Source organism: Mobula birostris, chromosome 16, assembly GCF_030028105.1.
Source record: "Mobula birostris isolate sMobBir1 chromosome 16, sMobBir1.hap1, whole genome shotgun sequence".
Taxonomy (NCBI): domain Eukaryota; kingdom Metazoa; phylum Chordata; class Chondrichthyes; order Myliobatiformes; family Myliobatidae; genus Mobula; species Mobula birostris.
This window is the reverse complement of record NC_092385.1, coordinates 39,752,452-39,780,219: the sequence shown is the minus strand read 5'-3', so window position 1 is coordinate 39,780,219 and position 27,768 is coordinate 39,752,452. Positions and strand designations below refer to the sequence as shown.

At 42.6% G+C, this 27,768-nt stretch overlaps 1 protein-coding gene across 3 annotated transcripts in view; it reads left to right on the top strand.

Moving 5' to 3' along the window:
- The first annotated feature begins 1,533 nt into the window (after nucleotides 1-1,533).
- rybpb (RING1 and YY1 binding protein b) overlaps nucleotides 1,534-27,768 on the top strand; it is a 135,173-nt gene continuing 108,938 nt past the window's right edge. Inside the window, exons 1-2 of one of the 3 annotated variants that reach the window (XM_072280584.1) lie at nucleotides 1,534-1,736; nucleotides 2,209-2,343. In XM_072280584.1, coding sequence (XP_072136685.1) covers nucleotides 1,711-1,736; nucleotides 2,209-2,343 — 161 coding nt within the window. In that variant the 5' untranslated portion in view covers nucleotides 1,534-1,710. Of the gene's footprint in view, nucleotides 1,737-1,796; nucleotides 2,131-2,208; nucleotides 2,344-27,768 lie in introns of those variants that run through there. The other 2 variants (XM_072280581.1, XM_072280582.1) reach the window with 2 other exon arrangements.

The window sequence follows — 27,768 nt, the reverse complement described above, 5'->3', positions numbered from 1 at the left end:
CCCTTTCCCCTCTTCCCTGTCTCTTTTCCCCTCTCCCCATCCCTTTTCCCCTCTCCCCTGTCCCTTTTCCCCTCTCCCTTTTCCCCTCTTCCCTATCCCTTTCCCCTCTCCCCTCTTCCCTATCCCTTTTCTCCTCTCCCCTATCCCTTTTCCCCTCTCCCCTGTCCCTTTTCCCCTCTCCTCTCTCCCCTCTTCCCTGTCTCTTTTCCCCTCTCCCCTCCCCTCCCGTCCCTTTCCCCTCTCCCCCTCCCCTCTCCCCTTTCCCCTCTCCCTTTTCCCCTCTTCCCTGTCCCTTTTCCCTCTCCCCTTTCCCCTCTTCCTTGTCCCTTTTCCCTCTCCCCTTTCCCCTCTTCCCTGTCTCTTTTCCCCTCTCCCCATCCCTTTTCCCCTCTCCCCTGTCCCTTTTCCCCTCTCCCTTTTCCCCTCTTCCCTATCCCTTTCCCCTCTCCCCTCTTCCCTATCCCTTTTCTCCTCTCCCCTATCCCTTTTCCCCTCTCCCCTGTCCCTTTTCCCCTCTCCTCTCTCCCCTCTTCCCTGTCTCTTTTCCCCTCTCCCCTCCCCTCCCCTGTCCCTTTCCCCTCTCCCCCTCCCCTCTCCCCTTTCCCCTCTCCCTTTTCCCCTCTTCCCTGTCCCTTTTCCCTCTCCCCTTTCCCCTCTTCCCTGTCCCTTTCCCCTCTCTCCTGTCCCCTTTCCCCTCTCCCCTGTCCCTTTTCCCCTCTCCCCTGTCTCTTTTTTCTCTTTTCCCTTCTCCCCTCTCTCTTTTCTTCTTCTTCTTCTTCTCTCTTTTCCCTTCTCCCCTCTCTCCCCTTTCCTCTCTCTTCTGTGTGCTGCTCTCACTTCTCAATCTCTCTATCCCCCCATCTGTGCTTCCCCTTCTCTCTTTCTTGACCCTTCTCATTTTGCTCTCTCTTTCCCCTCTCCTTCTCTTTCTCCAACCCCTCTCCTCAATTTCCTCGCCTCCCCTCTCTCCCTTCTGTACCTCTGCCACCCTCCTTCTGTGTTTCTCTACCTCCCACCTTCTTTGCCTGAATCTTTCTGCCTGCCTCCTTTCTCTCTGCTTCTTCCTCCTCTTCTATCTCTCCATATCTCCTTCCATCTGTCCCTCTTTCACATCTGTCACTCCTCTCTTTCGCACCCCCTATTCTGCCATCAATCCTCTTTTCCCTTTCTCCTCCCCTTGTTCTCTCCATCTCTCTCCTCTTCTTTGTCTCTGCTTTTTTTCTCTTCCCCTTCTCTGTCTCTCAGTTTCTCTCGTCCCCTTTTCTGTCCTGTGTCCTCTCTCCCCCTACTCTCATCTCCTTCTCAGCTCTCCCTCCTCTCATTGTCTTTTTCCTTCACCCCTTCTTTCCTTTTCCCCTCGCTTTTCTCTTCCCCTTCTCTCTCATTCCCCTCTCTTCCCTCTCTCTTTCCCCTTCTCTCTCTCACTCTCTCTCTCTGTTACCCCCAGCCTGTCTGCCGCTGCCTGTCTGGCCGGGTAATTTAAAATTCCTGCTCGGGTGATTGGCGGTTGGCGGGTCACGTGGCGCGCGTTCGCTCGCCGTGCGGAGGCTGGCGCTCGTGCCATAGACGGACCCGGCTGCACTTTATTCGCCTCGGAGCCGCTCCGCTCCGTCCCGTCCCGACAACTCGTCGCTTCGCCATCAGTGTATTTTTATTTTCGTTAACACACACATAAAGCTCGGCTCAGCCTCGACTGAACTCCCTGCGGCAATGGGGGACAAGAAGAGCCCGAACAGGTAGAAAACACACGCCTGGTGGCCGCACTGTGTTCGACGACTGCAAAGAGAGAGAGAGAGAGGGAGAGACCTTTAAATGGAGGAGCTGCTGCTGCCGCCGCTGGTGTCTGTGGGCTTTTAACGTGCGTTCGCCTCCTATGCCCAAGTGGCCGTCCCTGTGCCAGGGCTCATACCACCCCCCCCTTCCAGTTACACAGCCATGGCGGACGGCGCTGTGTACACTCACCCACTGGGAGGGAAGAGAGCGCCGGGTGAAAGAGACGGGGGGAGGAGAAAACGGACCATTTTTTGTTTTGCACACACATAATCTCGCACACACACACACACACAGACACTTTGTCGAGGCGATGGCAGCGCTCCAGTCCGTGGCCGGTAATGCCGAAGCCTTTTGTACGTACGTGTGTTTTATTTTACGTATACATACACATCGCAAATATGTGATATGTGTAATGTTCTCCTGTTTTTGTTGCAGTTTTTCAAGGCCGAAGAGGCAAGCCAAGCCTGGCTCGGAGGACGGTTTCTGGGACTGTAGTGTCTGCACCTTCAGGAACAGTGCGGAAGCTTTCAAATGCAGCATTTGCGATGTACGGAAAGGGACGTCCACTCGGTGAGTGACGAGTTCTCAATATTTTTTTTGTTGCTGTCTCTTTTGATTTGTGTGTGTCTGGGAGGGGATGGTGGTTATTGACGATATGTGCCTGGAAATAATTAAATACTGGTTGAATCCAGACTTGTTGATTTTGATGTTACCATGCTAGGATGGATTTGATTGTAGTTTTTTTTTGGCGTAACCACTCGCTACTTCGTTCTGTGCAATTGTTGGACGGGATGCTGTACCTTATTTCAGACTAAATGTTAGGAATTGGGCTGCCATGACATTTGTTGTAAAAGGCAGGCGACAGGACATGATCATGAGGGAGGGCATCTAGAAAGGTGGAAGTACTCCCGAGGAATGTTTAACTCTTCAGCCCCATATCGAGAGCTATTATCAGCCACTTGCGCTTTGACAAATCGCGTCGAGGTGAGTATGCGTTTGTCCTTGGGCACATTTAAAATCGAATATGCCAACACTGTGGATGTGCTGGCGATTTTGTGAATAGTTTTACCCGGGTAGCGAATCTTTCTACTTTTAATCGTACGTGATTTAAAGTAAATAATTTACTAATAGTTTGGTAAATTCCCATTGGGTTGCCAAGTGAACGGCTGAACTTAGTACGTGGAAGAGTTTCAGGAACTACTTTTATAAACTTAGATGATTGTCGTCATTTATGATTTTTTTTTCAAAATGACGGCATTTCTGTACTTGCTTCCAGCTGTGAGTAATAAGTGACTTTCTGCAGAAATCCCTGTGTGGGTTGTTTGTTGTGATGTGGCTGAGTTCTGTCTATTATTTTACGCAACGATTGAAACTCATTGTGGGAAACACTTCCAGAAAACTCCGATTTTTGCTAATAACTGATGCATGGCCGAAAAATGATGGTGTTGTGAAAGCTGTTAAGATTTGAATATCGAATCCCAATTTCAAAAACATCCTTCCCTATCCCTTTAAATAGTTCTGAGGTGTTGATGATTTGATTGACACGGTATGGCATCCTTCTCTCGTTATTTGTTATAGTTTGTGACGGGTATGAAAGCCAAGGGAGTTTTGTTTTGGGAGGGAATCACTTCCCGATTTAGACAGTGAACTGATGATAGCATCCATCCCCGGGACCAAAGGTTAGCACAGGCTATACTTGGAGGCATCATGGTGCAATATACATTTTTCAGAGAAATACTAGTAACAAGACTAGTATTTGTAGGTTCTATGTTGTCGTTTAAAGTTAAATTGGATAGCTATATGGACAGGAAAGCAATGGAGGGTTATGGGCTGAGTGCAGGTCGGTGGGACTAGGTGAGAGTAAGAGTTCGGCACGGACTAGAAGGGCCGAGATGGCCTATTTCCGTGCTGTAATTGTTATATGGTTAGAAACAAACATCTCCCGGGATGAAATGAGCATGTGGAATATTAGTGAAGGACAGAATTTCTAAAGATATGCCCTAGGTTTACTCTATATATGGGATTGATTATTGTAACTGTTGCATTCCCAATCGCATTTGAATGCAACTGAAGTACCTTTTGAGAAAACTGCATATTTTAAGTGATCATTTCTATATCATTGCGTGAAAAACTTTCTGTAAATTGGTGCCATCTTAATTCAAAGGGAAAATAGTCCTGGGGGAAAAAAAGTCCTCAGAGGCCAGGCAGCATCTGAGGAAATCTGTTTTAAGAGATAGAAATAAAATATTTTTGTAGTTGCTGGTGGTTATTGAGATCTGTGATCCTTCAAAACTGAGTCTGATCTGAATATTTCAGATTGCCAGCATTTGCAATATTTTGCTCTTCAAGTATCATATTAATGTTCCCAATTGAAACTATTTGCATGAGTTTCATTGTCGTAGTTTTCTTTGGTGCTTCAAGTCTGACTTGTATTTGACTGGAAATGCAAATACTATTTTTTCAAAATGATGCTGCAGAATTGCCATGTTCACGGTTTTGTTCTGCTTTTCTTCCCCTACAGTTTGGGGTACATGGAATAATATGAAATGAGATTTTTGTTAACTGAGAACTTGATCAGTTTTCCAATTGTAGGGACAGAATAAATTTCCATCAACGGAAAGGAACTTTGATGACCTAAATTGAAATGTTTCTGGAAAATCGAAAAAAAGTGCATGTGCCGGTGATCTAAAATAAAATAAAAACAGAAAATGCTTTTCACTCAGTGGATCAGATGAAAGAGAACAGGCAATGTTTCAGGACTGTTTCTCTTACCACAGATGCTATCTGACCAGCTGAGTGCATCCAATGTTATATGTGAAATGTTACTGTTCTACAAGATGAAAAAGTAGTCTTGAAATAGATATATCTTCCATTCCAGGTAATTCAAATAAAATGAGCAAATGGAGTTTTCCACATCACTCTAAACTATGGATTAATTGGTTGGGAAATGGTAAATTTAGTCCATAATTTAAACAATGGGGGACATCATTGGTTGTATGTTAAATTGTTGAATTTCAGAGTGTGTGTGTTCGTGCATTTCACCAACAGGAGCTGATTATAATTGGCAATGTTCATTCTCTTTAGAATAACAGGAAGATGGAAACAATTGTTTACAATGGCTACCATAAACTCTACCTCTATCTCTGTAAACTCATACAGCATTATCTCAGGTTTAAGCAGCCTGTGGAAAAAAATGCATTCTGTTGAATCTAGGGGCAGGTTCAAAGCTCTCAAGACCATTTAAGTCTACCCAAAACTCAGTGTTATAAAACTTTATCTGAAGTGTCAAGTAGCCACTTTGATTTTTTAACTTTGTCACCTTCCCCCTTTAAAGTATGAATACCATGTAGTATTTCTTAGGTTGAACTTCCATATAAAAATTCAATCTTCATTGTTTTGAGAATTAGTTGATTGTGAATGAAGCAGTGTTGGCTTGCCTTTGGTAGCATTGAGTTTCAAAAGAGGAATTTGGTAATTTTTTGGTTCGTGCTTTATGACCTCCTACAGTTTAAGATTTTTTTCAAGGGGTTGATTTGGTTTGTTGTATTCTTGTCAATATTCATGCACCTGGACCAGTTAGTGATATATTATCAAGTTATGTCCTTGATTGCATTAAGCCCCAAACTGAATTTCTGGGGAGCAGTGGAAATGTGATTTTTTTTTTGGTGTGTGTGAATCTGTGTCAATAACAACCAGTTTTTATACAAAGCTTGGTCGTTGTACTGGTAAAACTGGTGAGTAACAATGTGGTTAAATATCAATTTTTTAAATCCTCTGTACATAAATTAATGAAGGAAAATGAACCATTAATGTTCAGAATTCAGATAATTTAGCATGTGGTTAATTTTCAATATAATTTTACTTGAGCTTTGCTTCTAGAGAAGATTGGGAACTGGAAAGTGTCTCTGGAGGATATATTCCTTTTGGATCTTGTGGTTTTTATATCCAAAAGTGTATAATTTGGTATGCTCAATTTGTTTCTGCATTGTGTATGGCATTTGGTTGAGTATTTCCACTAAATTCCACTTTGAATAACTTAAAATTTGTAATTGAAATGCTTAATTTTCAGATTTCATGCAATTTAAATTTTTGGAATAGTATTCTCGTGAGAATTTAGGGGAAATTTTGTTTGATCTTTACTGCTTGAACTCCTCTGAAAATATTACAAAAAGTACCAACACTATTCCCTTTTGTTTTTTTTAAAAAAATGCAACAGTTGAAGTGGTCAACTTTACTACAAAATTAGAGTAGTGTGGTTGATGTGTCAAAATGAGATTTGAGTATGAATGAGTGTGCGCACATGTAATGAAACCGTAGTTATAATATTTAACATGCTGGCCAAATGTAGAAATTTTTATTGTAACTTAAGTGTGCATAAAGTACAAGAAGATTGTGAATAGTGTATGATATCTGTTGCAATGTTTTAATTTTCAGTTATAATGTAAATTACTTAGGGCAGATATTTGGATGAGGGAAAATCAGCACATATCTTGAAAAAAAATGCGCATATGCTTGAAGGAAAATGTTTTCTGTAGGCAATTTCTTTCCTGTACTTTTCCATGAAGCCCTTTTTACTATTTATTTTTTATATCCTTGAACCTTATTTTACTTTTCAAAAAAAATTCAGTGTTTCTTTCTTTGCAACATGCATTTCATTTGCTAAATATGCATCTGGTCCTGAGGAGCTATTTAGATTATGTAAAGATGCAGCACTTTATTGCCAAACTTTATAGTGGATGAAAACATTGAGAGAAAATTGTAGTGATAGTGATGGAAATGGAAAGTGTGGTTAATATCTGGAAACTTAAAAGATAGAAGAATAATTGTGTTCATAGGGTCCTGCAGTATGGTTATTTTGCATACTACATCCATGCTGACCATTGGATGCCCATCTGTATTTGTCAAACAGCATTTGGCCTGTAGCTTTCTATGACTTGGCAATTCAATTGCTCACATTAAGACTTAAATGTGTTAGAGTCACTTGCTTCCACTACACTCTCAGGCAGTACGTTCTAGACACTCGCCACTCTTTGGTGCATATAAAAGTCCCCTTCAGGTCAGTTTTAAATCTTTTAATTCTAACCTTAAATCTATGTCTTTAAGTTTTATTTGCCTCTGAAGGGGAATGTTTCCTGCAGTCTTCCTTATCCTCAATTTTATATTCTTCAGTCAGGTCCACCTTCTCCGCTCTAGAGAAAACAGCTTCATTGTTAGCCACTGGTGATGTTCCTGAAGACTGGCAGGTTATTAATGTTTTGTGGTTAAGAAGTGTAGAAGGACAAGCCAGGGAACTAGTCAGCCTGACATCTGTGGTAGGAAAGTTACTGGAGGGAGTTCTGATGGACTGAGCCTACCTGCATCTGACTTGACAGTCAGCATGGCTTTCAGTGTGGAAAGTCATGTTTGATGAAACGTTCAGAGTTCTTTGCAGAGGTAACCGAAAAGGTAAATGAGGGTAGTGTGCAATACTGGATCTGCTATTAGGGAATGAGACAGCACAGGTGACAGAAGTTTGTGTAGGGGGCCACTTTCCATCCAGTGACCACAATGCTATTAGTTTAAAAGTACCTATCTAGGTCTGGTCCACGAGTTGAGATTCTAAATTGGAGAAAGTCAATTTTGATGATATCAAAAATTGATCTGGCCAAGTGTGGGTTGCAACAGGCTGTTTCCTGGCAAAAGTGCAGTTGGTAAGTGAGAAGCCTTCAAAGGTGAAATTTTGAGAATACTAAGCTTGTATTTGCCTGTCAGAATAAAAGGTAAAGATAAGGGGTGTAGGATACCTTGGTTTTCAAGAGATATTGAGGCCTTGGTTACGAGAAAAAAGGTGCCTAGCAAGTTTAGACAGGCAAGAACAAATGAGGTACATATGGAGTATAAGAAATGCAAGAGAACATGTAAGGAAGAAATTAGGAGGGCTAAAAGAAGGCGTGAACTTGCTCTTGCAGACAAGGTGAAGGAGTATCCTAAGAGATTCTACAGATGTGTTATGAGCAAAGGATTGCAAGGGACAAAATTGGTCCTCTGGAAAATTGGAAGGGTAATCCATGTGTGAAGCCAAAACAGATGAGGGAGATCTTAATTTTTTGCAGTTACATTTACTCTGGCGAATGACAGTCTATAGAAGTGAGGCAAAGCGGTATCAATTTAATGGACCCCATACAGATTACAGAGGAGGAGCTGTTTGCTATCCTGAGGCAAATCAGGGTGGAGAATTCCCCAGGCCTTGCCAAAGTGCTTCCTTGGACCCTACGGGAGGCAAGTTGAGAATTTGCCAGGTCCCTAGCAGAGATACTTAAATCATCCTTAGTGAGCCTGGAGATGTACCAGAACCATAGTTGTTCTGCTGTTTAAGGAAGGCTCTATAACAGGAAGTTATAGGCCGGTGGTCTGACGTCAATTGTGGGAAAGTTGTTGGAAGGTATTCTAAGGGACTGGATATGAGTACTTGAATGGACATAGACTGATAACTGATCATGGATGAAGCCAAAGCAGTGGATGTTGTCTTACATGGACTTTAGCAAGGCATTTGGCAGAGTCCTACATGGGAGGTTGGTCAAGTAGATTCAGCTGCTCGACATTGAAGATGGGGTAGTAAATTGGATTAGACATTGACTTTGTGGGAGATGCCAGAGCCTTAGTAAATAGTTGCCTCTCTGAGTGGAGGCCTGAGACTAGTGGTGTGCTGCAGGGATCTGTGCTGGATCCGTTGTTTGTCTTCTATGCTAACAATGTGGATGCTAGTGTGTTCAGCTGGATGAGCAAATTTGCGGATGATACCAAGATTGGGGGTGTAGTGGACAGTGAGGAAGGTTATCATGGCTTGCAGAGGGATCTGCATCAGCTGGAAAAATGGGCTGAAAATGGCAGGTGTAATTTAATGCAGGCAAGTGCGAGTGTTGCACATCGATCGACCAACAAGGGTAGCTCCTACAGTGAACGGTAGAGCACTGAGGAGTGTGATAGAACAAAGGGATCTGGGAATACAGGTCCATAATTCATTGAAAGTGACATCACAGGTAGATAGGGTTGGAAAGAAAGCTTTCGGTGCACTGACCTTCATAAACTTAAAGTATTGAGTACAGGAGATGGGATGTTATGTTGAAATTGTGTAAGACATTGGGGAGGCCTAATTTGGAGTATCAAGTGCAAAAAGGTTTGTTTGTTTTATTGACTACACAAAAGCATTTGATAAAGTGAAGCACAATAAGTTATTCAAAATATTACAGGAAACTCTAGATCTAGATTCGAAAGACGTCCGCCTAATCAGAAATCTGTACTGGGAACAAACTGCCGCTGTAAGAATAGATGGAGAAGAGAGTCAGTTTATGAAAATCAAGAGAGGCGTTAGACAAGGGTGTGTTTTCTCCCCTGATTTGTTTAATGTGTACAGTGAAACAATATTACAAAAAATAAGAGACATCTTGGGAATCAAAGTTGACGGCAGAAACATCAATAATTTTAGATATGCGGATGACACTGTGTTAATTGCAAGTACGGAGGAAGAACTACAAAACTTAATTGCTATAATTGTTGAAGAAAGTGCAAAAATGGGTCTATCTATCAATTGCAAAAAGACAATGTATGGTGATAGCCAAAAATAAGGAGTATCCTAGGTGCAGGCTGAGAATAAATGGGGAAGACATAAAACAAGTACAGAACTTTTGCTACTTAGGAAGTTGGGTGACATCAGGTGGCAGATGCGACATGGACATCAAAAGAAGAATAGGGATGGCAAAAGACTCCTTTACGAGAATGAAGAGTATACTGACCAACACTAAACTAGTCATGACAACCCGCCTCAGAGCACTGAAATGTTACGTTTATCCAGTTATATGGCTTAGAATGTTGGACAATATCTAGTAACATGAGAAAACGAATTGAAGCAGCAGAGATGTGGTTTTTGAGAAGGATGCAAAAAATATCATGGATGAAACGAATATCTAATGATGTCATGAACAGAGCAAACACAAAAAGAGAAATAATGTATGAGATCATGAAAAGGCAACGTGACTTCATTGGACATGTGATTAGGAAAGAGGAGTTAGAATGCATGGTAATCATGGGAAAGATTGAAGGGAAGAAACCAAGAGGAAGGCAAAGACAAATGATGATGGAGACAGCAGCTAGAGAACTGGAAATGAATATCATTGAATTGATCCACTTGACCCGAAACAGGAATGTGTGGGCCATGGCAGTCAAAGCTCAAACTGGGCATGGCACCTGACGATGATGCTGTGCAGTTTTGGTCACGTACCTACAGGAAAGTTGTAAATGTAGTGTCCTAGTTAGATATTTACTGCTATGCTGTAGATATTTCATTTTAGCAGTTCTGTAAGAGGAGACTGTCTGTTTGGGTTTGAGCTGAGAGAAGGGGCTTTGTTGTTCAATTAAGGAATGTGGTGTCAGCCAATCAGAATGGTGGAATTGGGAGAATGTTCTTGAATGCTGGGTGGAGAGGTTTTGTGAGAGACACTGGTGTAGGTGGAGGTCTTTTTGGCAGGAGCTGGGAGAAGACAGGAGGGAAGAAGGCTGAGGATGCTGTCCCTGTTGCACAAAGTGCTTTGTGCAGATGAATTGCTTCAAGGAGGAAGGACCAATACTCCTGTGGGAAAGTCCATTTGTGCGAGATGGATGTTGAGTGACATTAGGAAGGTGGTGTGTGCTTTCATACAGACTGAGGGTCCTGTGCATGAGTTACAGATGACAACAAGATGAGCTCCAACTTGTGTGCATATTTGACTGCTTAATTATAATGGGCCCTTTTTTTTTCATTCTTTAATAACGGTTTGGTTACATTATCATTCTTAAATATACTTCATAATTGTATGCAGTGTACGATCTGTTATTTCTTAGCGAATGGGCAATTGCAGGGGGTCAGTAAATAGCACAGCATTCACACAAACCGGGGTTTGGGTGGGTGAGACATCCCAACCTCATGGGTTTGGCAGGACCAAAGTTGTATACATCCTAGATGTATGGAGCCTGATAAAGGTGGAATTCTCGTCACAGAGTTCAGCGGCTGTTAGCAAGGGGCTAACGAGCCGTATTTCCAGAGACGCCCAGTAAAAAGCAGTTTCATAAATAGGGCTGAAAGAGTACAGAGAGAATTTACAAAGATGTTGCTGGGTCTGGAGGTCCTGAGTTATAAGGAAGTTTAAATAGGTTTGGACTTTATTCCTTGGAATATAGAAGATTAAGTGGAGATTTGATAGAGGTATACAAAATTGAGGGGTATAGATAGGGTAAATGCAAGAAAGATTTCTTTTTACTGAGGTTGGGTGGGACTACAGCTAGAGGTTATGGGTTAAGTGTGAAAGGTGGAAAGTTTAAGGGGAGCATGAGGGGAAACTTCTTCACTCAGCAGGTCGTGGGCTGCCAGCATAAGTGGTGTAGGCGAGCTCGATTTCAATGTTTAAACTTTGGATAGGAAGATGAATAATAGGGGTATGGAGGGCTCTGGTCCTTGAGCAGGTCGATGGGAGTCGGCAGTTGAAATGCTTTTGGCATGGACTAGATAGGCCCAAGGGGCCTGCTTCTGTGCTGTACTTCTCTGACTCCATGACTATGGCAGTGGATGTTGTCTATTTGGACTTTAGCAAGGCTTTTGACTAGATCCTTGGCTTGTCTGGAAGGTTAGTTTCCATGGTATGCTGGGAGAGCTGCTTGGGTAGATTCAAAGCAGCATACGAAATGCTGGAACACACATAAAAGTTGCTGGTGAACGCAGCAGGCCAGGCAGCATCTCTAGGAAGAGGTGCAGTCGACATTTCAGGCCGAGACCCTTCATCAGGACTAACTGAAGGAAGAGTGAGTAAGGGATTTGAAAGTTGGAGGGGGAGATCCAAAATGATAGGAGAAGACAGGAGGGGGAGGGATGGAGCCAAGAGCTGGACAGGTGATAGGCAAAAGGGATACGAAAGGATCATGGGACAGGAGGTCCGGGAAGAAAGAAAGACGGTGGGGGGGGGGGGACCCAGAGGATGGGCAAGGGGTATATTCAGAGGGACAGAGGGAGAAAAAGGAGAGTGAGAGAAAGAATGTGTGTATAAAAATAAGTAATAGATGGGGTACGAAGGGGAGGTGGGGCATTAGCGGAAGTTAGAGAAGTCGATGTTCATGCCATCAGGTTGGAGGCTACCCAGATGGAATATAAGGTGTTGTTCCTCCAACCTGAGTGTGGCTTCATCTTTACAGTAGAGGAGGCAGTGGATAGACATGTCAGAATGGGAATGGGATGTGGAATTAAAATGTGTGGCCACTGGGAGATCCTGCTTTCTCTGGCGGACAGAGCGTAGATGTTCAGCAAAGCAGTCTCCCAGTCTGCGTCGGGTCTCGCCAATATATAAAAGGCCACATCGGGAGCACCGGATGCAGTATATCACCCCAGCCGACTCACAGGTAAAGTGTTGCCTCACCTGGAAGGACTGTTTGGGGCCTTGAATGGTGGTAAGGGAGGCAGTGTAAGGGCATGTGTAGCACTTGTTCCGCTTACACGGATAAGGGCCAGGAGGGAGATCAGTGGGGAGGGATGGGGGGAACGAATGGACGAGGGAGTTGCGTAGGGAGCGATCCCTGCGGAATGCAGAGGGGGGGGGGGAGGGAAAGATGTGCTTAGTGGTGGGATCCCATTGGAGGTGGCGGAAGTTACGGAGAATAATATGTTGGACCCGGAGGCTTGACCATCCCCTTGCCCATCCTCTGGGTCCCCCCCCCCCCGCCCTCCTTGTCTTTCTTCCCGGACCTCCTGTCCCATGATCCTCTCGTATCCCTTTTGCCAATCACCTGTCCAGCTCTTGGCTCCATCCCTCCCCCTCCTGTCTTCTCCTATCATTTTGGATCTCCCCCTCCCCCTCCAACTTTCAAATCCCTTACTCACTCTTCCTTCAGTTAGTCCTGACGAAGGGTCTCGGCCTGAAACGTCGACTGCACCTCTTCCTAGAGATGCTGCCTGGCCTGCTGCGTTCACCAGCAACTTTTATGTGTGTTGCTTGAATTTCCAGCATCTGCAGAATTCCTGTTGTTTACGAAATGCTGGAGAAGCTCAGCAGCACAGGCAACCTCTATGGAATAAACAGTTAAAGTTCTGGGCTGAGACCCTTCATCAGCATTGGAAAGAAAGATGAGAAGTCAGAGTAAGAAGGTGAGGGAAGGAGATGAAGTAAAGAGCTGGGAAGTTGATTGATGAAAGATAAAGGTGCTGGAGGACAGGGAATCTGATAGGAAAGGACAGAAGACCATGGAAGAAAGGGAAGAAGGAAGAGCACCAGAGGGAGGTGATGGGCAGGTAAGGAAATTGAATTGGATGGCTACTGGGAGATACCTTTTCTGGTGGATGGAGCGTAGGTGCTCGGCAAGGCAGTCTCCCAATCTACGTCGGGCCTCATTAATTAGATTAGATTCAATTTTACTGTCATTGCTCCAAGAACAGATACAAAGTCAATGAAATGTAATTAGCATCTGACTAGAAGTGCAAAAGAATAGTATTATTTACAAAATAACTGCGAATAAAAAGTAAGTGCTGCAGCATACAAATGTAAAAGTACTGAGACAGTCCAATATGGGTGCAATACTGCTTAGCGCCGTGATGTGAGGTTCTGCAGAGTCACAGCCTCAGAGAAGAAGCTCTTCCTGAGTCTGCTGGTGCGGGAGCGGAGGCTCCTGTAGCGCCTACCGGATGGGAGGAGAGTAAAGGGTCCATGGTTAGGGTGAGATGCATCCTTGATAATGCTTTTCGGCCTGCCCAGGCAGCGTTTATGGTAGACGTTCTCATGGTGGGCAATTGGGTGCGGATAATCCACTGGGCAGTTTTCACCACCTGCTGGAGTGCTTTGCGGTCTGATACGGGACAATTGCCATACCACACTGAGATGCAGTTGGTGAGTATGCTCTCAGTGGTCAAGCAGTAAAAATCCGTCAGTATCCTGGGACAGAGGTGAGCTTTCTTGATGCTATTGCGCCTTTTTGATCAGAATGGAGGAGTTCAGGGACCAGGTGAGATCATCGGAAATATGGACACCAAGGAATTTGAAGCTTGATACACGCTCCACTGCAGCTCCGTTGATGTAGGTGGGGACATGAGTGTGGCTCCTAGCATGCCTGAAGTCCACAATATTCAGGAGATCACACTGGGAACATCATATACAGTAGATGACCTCAACAGACTCTCAGGTGAAGCGTCACCTCACCTGGAAGGAACGTATGGGGCCCTGCACAGTAGTGAGGAGGTGGTGTAGGGGCAGGTGTGGTACTTGTCACTTCGCACTGATCTCCCTCCTAGTACTTAACCTTGCAAGAGGGATGTATGGACAAGGGACTTGTGTAGGGAGTAATCCCTGTGGAAAGTTAGGGAGGGAAAGATATGCTTGGTGGTAGGGTCCTTTTGGAGATGGCAAACATTATGGAGAATTATGTGTTGGATGCAGAGGCTCATGGGGTGGTAGGTGAGGACAGGAGGACCCTATCCCTGTTGTGGCGGTGAGAGGCAGGTGAGAGCAGTGTTGATGGTGTCGAAAGGAAACCTCTTTCTTTGAGGGAGGACATCTCATCATTTCTGCTGGAATGAAAAGCCTTATCCTGAGAGCAGATGCGGCAGAGGAACTGGGAGAAGGGAATGGCATTTTTGCAAGTGACAGGGTCGGAAGAGGTATAGTCCAGGTAGCTCTGAGAATCAGTGAGTCCATAAAAGATGTAAGTAGATAGACTGCCTTCAAAAAAAGTGGGATCTCCTGGTACCCACCCATTTCAATTCTGCTTCCCATTCCCATTCTGGCATGTCAGTCCAGGTCTTCTCTACTGCCGCAATGAGGCCACACTCAGGTTGGAGGAGCAACACCTTATATTCTGCCTGGGTAGCCTCCAACCTGATGGTGTGAACATTGATTTCTCAAATTTTCGGTAATTGCAACCCCCGCCCCACCATTCCTGTTTCCCTCTCACCTTATTTCACTACCTGCCCATCACCACCTCCTGCTGATCCTTCTCCATCCCTTTCTTCCATGATCTTCTATCCTCTCCTATCAGATTTCCCCTTCCTCCAGCCCCTTATCTCTTTCACCAATCAGCTCTTTACTTCACCGCCTCTCCCTCTCTTGGTTTCAGCAGTCTCCTGCCACCTTGTACTTCTTCCTGCCCTCCCCCCACCTTCTTACTCTGACTTCTCATCTTTCTTTCCAGTCCTGATGAAGGGTCTTGGGCCAAAATGTCAACTGTTTACTCTTTTCCATAAATAATGTCTGGCCTGCTGAGTTCCTCCGACATTTTGTGTGTGTTACTTTGGATTTCCAGCATCTGCAGACTTTCTTGTGTTGGGCAGATTCAAAGTTAGTTTTAAGTAGAAGCAGTAGTTGGTAGTTGAACTTGTTTATTGGAATGGATGCTAGTTACTAGTAATGTGCTGTAGATGGTGGTGTTGTGACCCTTCAAATCCACATTGATCAGTAAATTTGTGGATGACATGAAATTATAGGTTTTCCTTGTAAGCCAAAATGACATAAAGCGAAGAAGCAATTACCATTAATTTATATGGGGAACATTTTTTGAGCATTCCCAGACCCAAAAAAATAACCTACTAAATCATACCAAATAGCACATAAAACCTAAAATAACACTAACATATAGTAAAAGCAGGAATGATATGATAAATACACAACCTATATAAAGTAGAAATAATGTATGTACAGTGTAGTTTCACTTAACATAATCAGGAAGTTTGAGTCAAAATCGATCTGTCCGAAAAAAATCAGCATGTACACGCATGTGCACATCACGCATTCGCACGTACACGCAAGTCACGCATGCACACATAAATGCATTTGCACGTCACACATGCGCACACACCTGCCCAGCAAGACTTCATGGTCATGATAGTCTTTCTTGGGGTAAACACAAGTTTAAAACAAGCGTCTTTTTTTGTAAAGGCGAAAATCCTGTTTTGGTTAATGAAAACAGGTACTAATGTAGGTCTTTCGTAAAAGCGAAATGTCGTAAAGAGAACGTTCAGAAAGCGGGGGACACCTGTAGTAGGTATTGATTGCGAAGAAGTTTATGGAAGGTTAAGGGTGGACGAAATTTTGATCAGTTGGAGAGATGAACTGAGAAGTCACAAATGGATTTACATGAGGGTAAGTGTGAGATGATGTATTTTCAAAAGTCAAACTGGCGTAAGACGTGCTATGAATAGTAGGATACTAGGGAGTGTGATGGAACAGCAATGAAGGAGTACAAGTGCACAGGTAGACAGGCAGGTGAAAAGGCATTTCGCATGCTGACCTCCATTAGTCAGCGTGTTGGTATAGGAATTGAGATAATATGTTGCATTTGTATGTCATTGTTGAGACTACACCTGGAGTACTGTGCACTGTATTGGTCTCCCCTTTATCAGAAAGATATTAAACTGGAAAAATTGCAGAAAGGATTACTGATGATGTTACCAGAACTAGAGGATGTGAGTTATAGGGAGAGGTTGGCCAAGCTAGGTCTTTATTTGTTGGAGTGTAGGAGAATGAGGGATGAACTTATCAAAGTTTATAAAATCTTGAGGGTCATAGATAAGGTGGGTGGTGGTGGTCTCTTCTCCAGGGTAGGGAAGTCCAAAACTGGAGCACAGATTTCAGCTGAGCAGGGAAACATTTAGAAGGTACTTTTTCCATCCACAAGGTTGTGAGTACTTGAAACTCACTGTCAGAAGAAACAGTTGACAGGCACGATTGTATAATTTCAGATACAGGTGTCCCCTGCTTTTTGAACGTTCGCTTTACGAAACCTCACTGTTATGAAAAGCCTACATTAGTTATCTGTTTTGGCTAACAGAAGGTGTTTTCACTGTTACGAAAAAAAGCAGCGCGCGATAAAAAAGCAGTGCGCGCCTCGAGCAGCCGCTTCTCTCCCGGATTCGGAACGGCATTCTAGCCAGCATTGCTTAAACACGTGCCTGTGAGCATCCGTTAGGAAGATGAGTTTTAAGGTATCGGAAAAGCCTAAAAGAGCTTGGAAAGGTGTTACACAGCGTAAAACTAGACATAATTAAGTGTTTCGATCGTGGTGAACAAAGTAAGGACAAAGTGAGTTTGGCTTGTGGAAGCTGACGAAGATGATGTTGAAGGGGTTTTGGCATCCCATGACCAAGAACTGATAGATGAAGAGCTGATGCAATTGGAAGAGGAAAGGATAACAATCGAAACTGAATGCAGTAGCGAACGGACCGAAAGTGAAGTCATCCAGGAACTGAACGTGAAGCAACTGCGTGAGATTTTCGCTGCAATTATTGCAGTAAAGTATGACTTTAATTTTGAAAGGGTACGTCGGTTTAGGGCATATTTGCAGGACGGTTTGAGTGCTTACAAAGAACTGTATGATCTAAAAATGCGTGAGGCTAAGCAGTCAAGCAAGCCTTCCACATCAGCCACAGCAGATGACAAACCTCAACCTTTGACATCGAGGCAGGCAGTCATAGGAGAAGATGACCTGCCTGCCCTGATGGAAACAGACGACACCCCAGTGTCCCACCACCCCAACCCCCGGGCCGTGGACAGATACCGATCCGCAAAGAGTGCAGCAGTAGCTGGGAGGCACCCAGCACGTCTTTAAGAACAAAAGCCGAAATAAACAAGCTAATTAATTAGGTGCTGCCCAGCACGTAAATGTCGGCCCAGATCAGAGGCGATTGCCGATTGCGTTGCCTCTGATCTGGGCCAACATTTACGTGCTTGGCGGCACCTAATTAATTAGCTTGTTTATTTCGGCTTTTTTCTTAAAGATGTGCTGAGTGCGTCCAGGCCACCGCTATACCCCTGCATGCTTCGCAGATCGGTATCAGTTCACTGCCTGGAGGGTGGGGGCCACTGCACCATTCCAACCTCTGACGACTCAGCCTAACACACCATCATCAGTGTGCACTGCGCTGTCTTCCCAATTCTGGTAAGTGATACTACACTGTACATACATTATTTCTACTTTATATAGGCTGTGTATTTTTACGTGTTATTTGGTATGATTTGGCAGCTTCATAGCTTAAAGGTTACTGGAGAGAGTGTTTTTGCCGACTTGCTGCGTGTTTCTGCCGAGAATGCTTGCGTGAGATTTTCGCTACGGAGAACAGTGCGGCAATGATTGTGCAAAAGTATTTCTACTTTATATAGGCTGTGTATTCATCATATCATTCCTGCTTTTACTATATGTTACTGTTATTTTAGGTTTTATGTGTTATTTGGCATGATTTGGTAGGTTATTTTTGGGTCTGTGAACGCTCACAAATTTTTCCCGTATAAGTTAATGTTAATTGCTTCGCTTTACGATATTGTGGCTTACGAACCATTTCATAGGAACACTCTACCTTCGGATGGCGGGGGAAACCTGTACTTCAGTAGGTATGTGAAGGGGAGGGGGATATGGGCCAAATGCAGGAAATTAGGACTACGTGGGTGAACATAATGGTTGACAGTAGACTTGCTGGCTCAAAGAATCTGAATCTCTGCTGTACTGCTCCTTGACTTTACACAAATGAATCTCATCTGTACCCTTTTCAATGCTAGTATTTATCCAATAATGTGACTAGAACTGCATGCAGTATTCCAACTAAGGACTGAATAATCTTTGATAGTGTGAGCACTACTTCCCTTCTCTTCCTCTCAATGCCCTGAATAATGAAGGCCAATATTCCATATGTGTTAACCATGTTATCTATCTGCATTGGCACCTTCAAGGATTTGGAATTGTGCACCAAGATCTATCTGTTTCCCACTACTCCCTTAGCTTTCATGGTGATGCACTAGCCTCAGTTGTACTTGCAAAATGTATCATCTCACTTCTTTCAGTATTGAACTCCAAATGCCATTTCTTAGCCAATTTCATCAGTACATCAATATTAGTCTCTAGTCTAAGATTACCCTCCACGCTGTCAACAACTCTATCAACACTGACAACACGCTGGAGGAACTCAGCAGGTCGAGCAGCATCAGTGGAAACGATGAGTCGATGTTTCGGGCCGGAACCCTTCATCAGGACTGTAGGGGGAAGGGGCAGAGGCCCTATAAAGAAGGTGGGGGGAGGGTGAGAAGGAGAAGGCTGGTAGGTTCCAGGTGAAAAACCAGTAAGGGGAAAGATAAAGGGGTGGGGGAGGGGAAGCAGGGAGGTGATAGGCAGGAAAGGTGAAGAAGGAATAGGGGAAAACACAATGGGTAGTAGAAGGAGGCAGAACCATGAGGGAAGTGATAATGCTGCTGGGGGAGGGGGCAGAGTGAAATAGGGATAGAGGAAGGGAGGGGGAGGGAATTACCCGGAAGTTGGAGAATTCTATGTTCATACCAAGGGGCTGGAGACTACCTAGACCATATATGAGGTGTCGCTCCTCCAACCTGAGTTTAGCCTCATCATGGCAGTAGAGGAGGCCATGTATGGACATATCTGAATGGGAAGCAGAGTTGAAGTGGGTGTCTACCAGGAGATCCTGTCCATCATGGGGGACGAAGTGGAGGTGCTCGACGAAGCAGTCCTCCAATCTGCATCGGGTTTCACCAATGTAGTGGAGGCCACACCGGATGCAATAGATGACCCCAACAGACTCACAAGTGAAGTGTTGCCTCACCTGGAAGGACTGTTTGGGGCCCTGAATGGTGGCAAGAGAGAAGGTGTAGGGACAGGTGTAGCACTTACGCTTACAGGGATAAGTGCCAGGTGGGAGATCTGTGAGGAGGGACGTGTGGATAAGGGAGTCGCGGAGGGGCCGATCCCTGCAAAAAGCGGAGAGGGGTGGAGAGGGAAAGATGTGCTTAGTGGTGGGGTCCTGTTGAAGGTGGCGGAAGTTGCGGAGGATAATGTGCTGGATCCGGAGGCTGGTGGGGTGGTAGGTGAGGACAAGGGGAACTCTGTCCCTGTTGTGGTGGCGGGAGGATAGGGCGAGAGCCGAAGTGCGGGAAATGGAGGAGATGTGGGTGAGGGCATCATTGATGATGGTAGAAGGGAAACCACATTAAATTCAAGAAAGCCTACCACGAGAAAGGTGCTGTGCTGTAAGTGCAGAAACATGGAAATCTACAGAACTTCCCTACTTCAAAAAAATTTGTCGATGTTATCTACAATGCCAATGCCCAGGCCTTTTTTTAATCATGCCGTGCTGGATTGTTCCCTTTTCTACAAACATGCAACACTATCGGGTTCAAAGAAAACCATGGATTACATAACTCTGTTATGTTGTTCAAATATGTCAGGAATGGAAATAAGAAATTGGTTATTGGGGAAAACCATTAAACCTCTGCTTTAAGTTTACCAATTGACTACTATGCCAGCATACACTTGAATTCCTCTGTGGGTAATCATTATGAACTAATATGGTTTTGTAGTACTGTAATAATATTGGTAGTGTTCTAATTTGTTCTGTATTTCATTTAAATGCATAATTTGTTACTCAATTCAACAATTTTTTTAATATACCTTTGTAACTATTTCTATAAGCCTTTGGATAATTGGGACAGCTGCTTAATTGGGCCAAGATGTACTGGTCCTGAAATGTCCCAATCAATTGGAATCCACTGTACTTATGAAATACTTTTAGATTTATCTTAATCCTGTATGGCAGTGATATTTTGTGATTCTTGTTTGCATTTCTAATTATTTTCATCTCATTACACCTCTTTTACTATTGATGTGGCTTCCCTGCCTTTAGTTCTCTATACCTACCTCACTATGTTTTTCTTTAACCAACCCTTGATTGCTCTCAACATACAGGATTCCTTTAATTGTTACCCTGGACTTTCAATCTTACAGTAACATGTTGGTCCTGAACTTTTGTATATCATCTTTTTAATGCTGTGCAGCTATATTGCAGCCAAAGAAGAATGGTTAAACTAGGAATGTGAGCAAATAGAAAGCATCCCTATTACTCATCCAAAAGGGTTACATCAACAAATCAAGAATATCACTGGTAAAAAACTCCTCTGTTCTTCAGGTGGATGTTTGAAAGCAAAGGACGGTACCATTATCATGGAAAAAGATGAGATTATGAACAGATGGACTGAGTATATTCAGGAATTGTTTGAAGATGATCGAGGCGAAAAACCAGAAATTAAGAAAAACGTTGAAGGTCCAAGTATTTTAAAATCTGAAGTTCGTAATGCAATAAATAAGATGAAGAAAGGAAAGGCAGCAGGTCCTGATGAATTAGTAATAGAACAAATTATCGCCCTTGAATATTATGGAATTGAAAAACTTACTGATTGAATGAATGACATTTATGAGACTGGAATAATACCAGAAGAGATGAGAAAATCAGTACTTATCACTCTTCCTAAGAAATCTGGAGCAATAGAATGTGAATTATATAGGACCATAAGTTGAATGAGTCATATCACCAAGGTACTTCTAAGAATTTTGATGACCAGAGCTAAAAGTAAGATACAAGCTGAAATAGGCAAAGAATAATGTGGTTTTGTGAAAATCAAAGGTACAAGAAACGCAATATTGATGTTAAGGATACTATCAGAACGAGCTATTCAAGTGCAAAAAGATTTGTTTGTTTGTTTTATCAACTACACAAAAGCATTTAATAAAGTGAAGCACAATAAGTTATTCCTCCAGAGCACGATATAACATCAAAAGATGTAAGCATTCTCCAGGTTGCTCAGGATTGGAAAATGGACGTGGACTTGGGGGAAAAAAAGCTTGTGTTTCCCCCAGACATTGCAGCTACAACACTCTGGCCTGACATGGTCCTGTGGCCCACAACAGCCAAGCTGGCATATGTTGTGGAATTGACAGTACCGTGGGAAGATGGTGTCAAAGAAACTTACGAGAGGAAAAAGACCAAGTACTCTGAACTGGCAACTGAAGCTGCCCAGAATGGCTGGAAGACCAAGATTTTCCCTGTAGAAGTGGGATGCAGGGGATTCGTTGCTACGTCTACGACCAGTCTATTGAAGAAGATGGGGGTGAGGGGTCACTCCCTCCAACAAGCAATCAAGTCCTTGTCGAAAGCAGCAATTGGATTTGGTTTAAAAGGAAAGACAACAACTGGGCTGCAAGAGGAAGACAGGAGGGTACGGAACTGAGGGGGGTGTATCTGGGACGCCAGGTAGCACCGTTGAGCCCTCTGGAGACGTCGTGGGCTTATCAATGAAACGTCAAAGAAGGAGGGTGCCCACCTGATGACCCCGATGACGTACCTACCCTCCCCCCTTGTCACCACTCCAAACCCACCGCCAACATTGAGAGTGCCAGCTTACCATAGGGATTGAAACATTAAGTCCTAGTAGCTCTACTTTGAAATATTACAGGAAACTCTAGATCTAGATTCGAAAGACCTCTGCCTAATCAGAAATCTGTACTGGGAACAAACTGCCGCTGTAAAGATAGATAGAGAAGTGAGTCAGTTTACGAAAATCAGGAGAGGCGTTGAACAAGGGTGTGTTTTCTCCCCTGATTTGTTTAATGTGTACAATGAAACAATATTACAAAAAATAAGAGACATCTTGGGAATCAAAGTTGGCGGTGAAAACATCAATAACTTCAGATATGCAGATGACACCGTGTTAATTGCAAGTACGGAGGAAGAACTACAAAACTTAATTGATAAAATTGTTGAAGAAAGTGCAAAAATGGGTCTATCTATCAATTGCAAAAAGACAGAATGTATGGTGATATCCAGAAAGAAGGAGAATCCTATCTGCAGGCTGAGAATAAATGGGGAAGACATAAAACAAGTACAGAGCTTTTGCTACTTAAGGAAGCTGGGTGACGTCAGATGGCAGGTATAACTTGGACATTAAAAGAAGAATAGGGATGGCAAAAGACACCTTTACGAGAATGAAGAGTATACTGACCAATACTAAACTAGGCATGACAACCCGCCTCAGAGTACTGAAATGTTACGTTTACCCAATTAGATTATGAAGACACGCAGTCCTCTTTTATTGTCATTTAGTAATGCATGCATTAAGAAATGATACAATATTCCTCAAAATACAGGACAGACTAAGACTGAAAACAAAACCACATAATTATAATGTATATTTACAACAGTGCAACAATACCATAACTTAATGAAGAAGTCCATGAGCATAGTAAAAGTTCAAAGTCTCTCAAATGTCCCACATCTCACGCAGACGGGAGAAGGAAGAAAAACTCTCCCTGCCATACCCGACCCCGGTCCGACTCTGAGTCATCCAAAAACCTCGAGCTCTGATCAGCTCTCCGACACAGAGTACTGAGCGCCATTTCTATCCGAACGATTCGACCTCCATCTCGGTTGCCAACAGCAGGCAAAGCCGGGGATTTTGAGACATTCCCTCCGAAAGATTCCTGACCTCACAGTAACGACGGCAGCGAACGAGTGTTTCAGAAATTTTTCCAGATGTTCTTCTGTGCTTTCACATCCGTCTCCATCAAATCAGAATTGTCCATGGCCCCTATTTAACGGATACGATATCATTATGTGATATGCCTCAGAATGTTGGACAATATCTGGTAACATGCGGAAACGAAGCAGTGGAGATGTGGTTTTTGAGGAGGATGCAAAGAATATCATGGACGAAATGAATATCTAACGAGGATGTCATGAACAGAGCAAACACAAAAAGAGAAATGTATGGGATCATGAAAAGGCAACGTAACTTCATTGGACATGCGATTAGGAAAGAGGAGTTAGAATGCACAGTAATTATGGGAAAGATTGAAGGGAAGAAAGCAAGAGGAAGACAAAAACAAATGATGATGGAGACAGCAGGCAGAGAACTGGAAATGAATACCAATGAATTGATCCACTTGACCCGAAACAGGAATGTGTGGGCCATGGCAGTCAAAGCTCAAACTGGGCATGGCACCTGATGATGCAGCTATAGCCTTGCCTCCAAGTAAATCTTCCAAGTAAATGCTCCCAGTCTACTTTTGATATGTTTTCCCTGGTGTTAATGAAATTGCTTTTTCTTCACTCTCTTCAATCCTTCTCCACATCTGTTCCTCTGGTCCCGGCAGCATCAACATAAATCTCCTTTGCATTCTTTCTAGTTTAGTGGCGTCTTTCCCATAGCACGCTGCTATACACTGAATGCAGTATTCCAAATGCAGCTTCACTGACATTTTGTAGAACTGCAACATAACATCTCAACTTAAATGCTCAATGCTCTGATTGAAGTCCAGTGTGCTAAAAGCTGCCCTCACCACCCTATCTACCTGTGGTGTATTTTGCTCCATATTCCCCTTGTTCTACAACACTCTTTGGGCCCTGCTGTTCTACCATGATTGTCTTGCCAAAATGTATTTACTCACTTCCTCAGCCCACATACTAAGCTGGTTAAGATTCTTCTGTAAATCCTGATAACTATCTTGAATGGCAGTGACAGTACCTATTTCAGTGTCATCTGCAAACTTATTAACCATGCTTGTACATTCTTATCCAAATTATTGTTAAGATGACAAATAGCAATGGCTCCAGCACCAAGCCCTGGGAAGCACCAACTTTGGCCTACATTCTGAGAAACAATCTTGCATCATCACCCTCTGCTTTCTACCATCAAGCCAATTTTCATAGCAAGTGGCATATGGAACCTTATCAAAGTCTTTTCTGGAGTCTATATCAACTACATCTATCACCCAGCTTTCGTTGACCTTCTTGGTTACTGCTTCAGAAACCTTAATCAAATTTGTGAGACACCTTTTAAGTGAAAAGCCATGTGACTACCTAATCAAACTATGCCTTTCCAAATGTTTGTTTTTATCCCTTCAGTGAATTGCCTACCATGGATGTTAGGCTTATTGGCTTATAGTTCCCAGGTTTTTATTTGCAGTGCTTCTTAAATAAAGACATAAAATTAGCCACCCTCCAGTCTTCCAGCACTTTTATAGTGATGATCTATCTCAGCCAGGGCTCCCACATTTTCTTCTCTCATTTCCCATAAGACAAGATCCATTAATGCTCCTTCCCATGTTGGTCAGTCTGTATACTATATTTAGAAAATCTCTAGACGAGCCTCAAAAACCCTGCCCCCTCAGAGTCTTCTATCTTAAAACAATCTCAGTTAATATTTGGGAAAGATGAAATTACCTACCACAATAATCCTATTTTTATCACATCTCTTCTATATGCAAACAGATTTTTAGCTTCTCTACTCTAGACCTCTAGCAACACTTTTTATTCTGGAGCCTTCCAGGATATCATCCCTTGATACAAGAGTAATGCATCAATTGAATTTCCACCCTGTGTTTTATATCCTATACGGTATGGAGTTGTCAGTCAAGTTCAAGTCCTATACATTTGAGAATGTTGGTTACTTTAAATTTTGTAATGCTGAGACGCAGCTGATTGTGTAAAAACCACAACTAAAGCTTGGCTAGTTAACATGGCTATTGAACCCTGTGATCATTAGAACTTTGATTTTTGGTTTTCACCAATAGCTTTGATTTTGTAGTTAAGGATTGAAATTTGGGTGCAAATCTCAATTTTTTTTCAATCTTTGTTATAGTTATGGGTATTTTCTACCTAACACACTTCTGTTTTTAGAAAAATATTGTGGCATCAGCAAAAGTTGATTTTGTTTTACTGTAGATTTGCTTGTATTTCACAAAATTCAGCTAGAGCATTTTTCCTGGAGTTGTATATTGACATGAGCAGACTAATCTGTGAGCATGTTGAGGCTATTTAAAATTTAACTTTTACATTCATTAGAGTTAGTTGAATGGTAAGTTTGCCATGAGATTTTTGGGAGCTGTAGTTCAGATAGTTTTATTTATTGTTGCCTCTGAAGAGGATGTGATATAAATATAATACCTGTAACTTCATTTACTTTTCACTTCCCAAATGCATGCTTGAGGTTGCCTTTGCAGCAGTGATGTGACTTAAGGGATAATGCAAGGCCTGTTTTTAGAACACTTGAGTTTGGGTTATCAGGGTTATAAATATGAAGATGGCCAAAATGTTCAAAATCTGGTTGAAGACGGCACAAAATTCAATTGTCTGTATCAATTCTTGGAAGCTATTTTGGAAACTCATAGTCTTTATGGTTTATAAGTATGTAACTATTTCCAGTGGATGAAACTAAATTTGAGCTTTTAAAGAGGCACATTTTGGTTAGAAATTTCAGTGATTTGAAAATTTCTATGATTGAAAGCTATGTAGTGCTTAATTTTTTTTATTATGGGTAGGATTTGGCTCTTTGAAGTTTTATTGAAGTTCCTGTTTTCTAAATAAATGATCTATAACTCTTTAATGAGTAAAGTAACATTTGACAGCAAATTTTTCCAAGTGTTGCTTCCTTAGAAATTGTGGATATGATACAGCTTGAAGCTGAACACAAATATAATTTCAGACGTCGGAATTTGAAGAAACAAGAAATTAACTCTTATTGAATAGAATGCATTTAATTGCATAACCATGCTGATGCTTTGCGATAGTTCAACTAAGCCAAAAATGTTTTGTTGATGTTCATTTGTACTCAGTGTCTGATGTTTCTCGCTTAAGTGTCTCAACAATAGTACAGCAGCATTGATTGATTCCAGTTGCTCTGATACAGTTTCTGCATGACGGCAATATCCTGATGAAACCTGCTCGCTACTGACATCGCCAAGATTTGCTGGGAAGAAGTCTAAATGGGAATGTAGAAAATGAATCTTCAGTGACATGTTGCATTTCACAGTTTTGTATGCTGTACATAGTTTGGTGTTCCGTAGTTGCCAAGAAAATTTTCAACAACATCCTCGAATGCCGCACATGAAATTTTATCTGGTTCCACTAGAAGTTCTTTGACTTGCATGTCATTAATTACCTGTTTGATTTGTGGACCAACAAAAATGTCTGCCGTAATCAGTTATTCTGTGAAATATTTGTCTCAAATATTGAAATTCTTCACAGAAATGTTTGGGTCTGGTGACAGCAAGTTCGATCCTTGCAGTCTTGAACCCAGTAACTCTGCTTTTGCCTTCGATAAAGCCAGATCTCTGACAAGATCATATAAGTCAGATTGAGTTATCAGATGACACTCCCTCGACATCAAGGGTTTAAGATATATCAGTATCAGTGTTGTTTTGCATTCTTGGCTTATGCATCATGGCATCTTCGTCTGCCTCTAAGTTCCATATTTGTGGTGGCTTCGGGACTGGAAGACTATCGTCATGTGGCACAAGTCTCATGGCTGAAGGGAGATTGGGGTATTCAATGGATTTCTTGTTTTTAGCAGAGAAACCAGACACACCGGTCAGACAGAAGTAGCAGTCTGTCACATCATCCTTCTCTTGCCATATTATCGGGATAGTGATCAGTATTGACTTCAGAGTACCTCTAAGATCAACAGCACATGTTGCACAGCAAATGAGGGGAGCCCAGGCTTTGTCTTGGTTGCAAATTTACACTCGAAAGCAGAACTGAGGCTTCTTATTAAAGAAGAGTCGTGCTCTGTCTTTGAGTTTTAAGCGGATTCTCACCACAAATATAACAAAGTATTGTGGTTGTTGCAATATTTTTTGGGACATTTTGCAATCACAAATACTCCTGACAACACAATTGCTTTATTTTAATGAGTGCACACAATGTGCTATGCGTGTAGAGCATACGCATCAATGTGATTGCAAACTGATATACACATTAACACAATGCATAGAATGGTGTGTGCATTATGCTTTTCTAGCCTTTCTAAAACCTGTCCTGCCATGCAGCATCTGTCCTGCCTTGGCATACCTAGACGAGATAGAAAACATTTCAACTCGCATTGTGGCAACATTTTAATTGACTTGACTTATGAATTGAAATAACAAATATATGATTTTTTTAAAAAAAGGTGCATGATAGGAAAATTTCATGATAATTTTCATGATACGCTGCCCAAAATCCATAAGATACACCCAAAAATATTCAGAAAGCAAAGTCTTTGTCCAGTGTAATTACTGAACATTGAAATTGCATAGAATTGGTCTTTTCAGAAACATGTGCATGTTCATATAAAATTATTCAGCGCATTCTGTAACTTTGGGCAGCCGTTAAGTCAATTTTATAAAAATCATGTGCTTTTCATCATT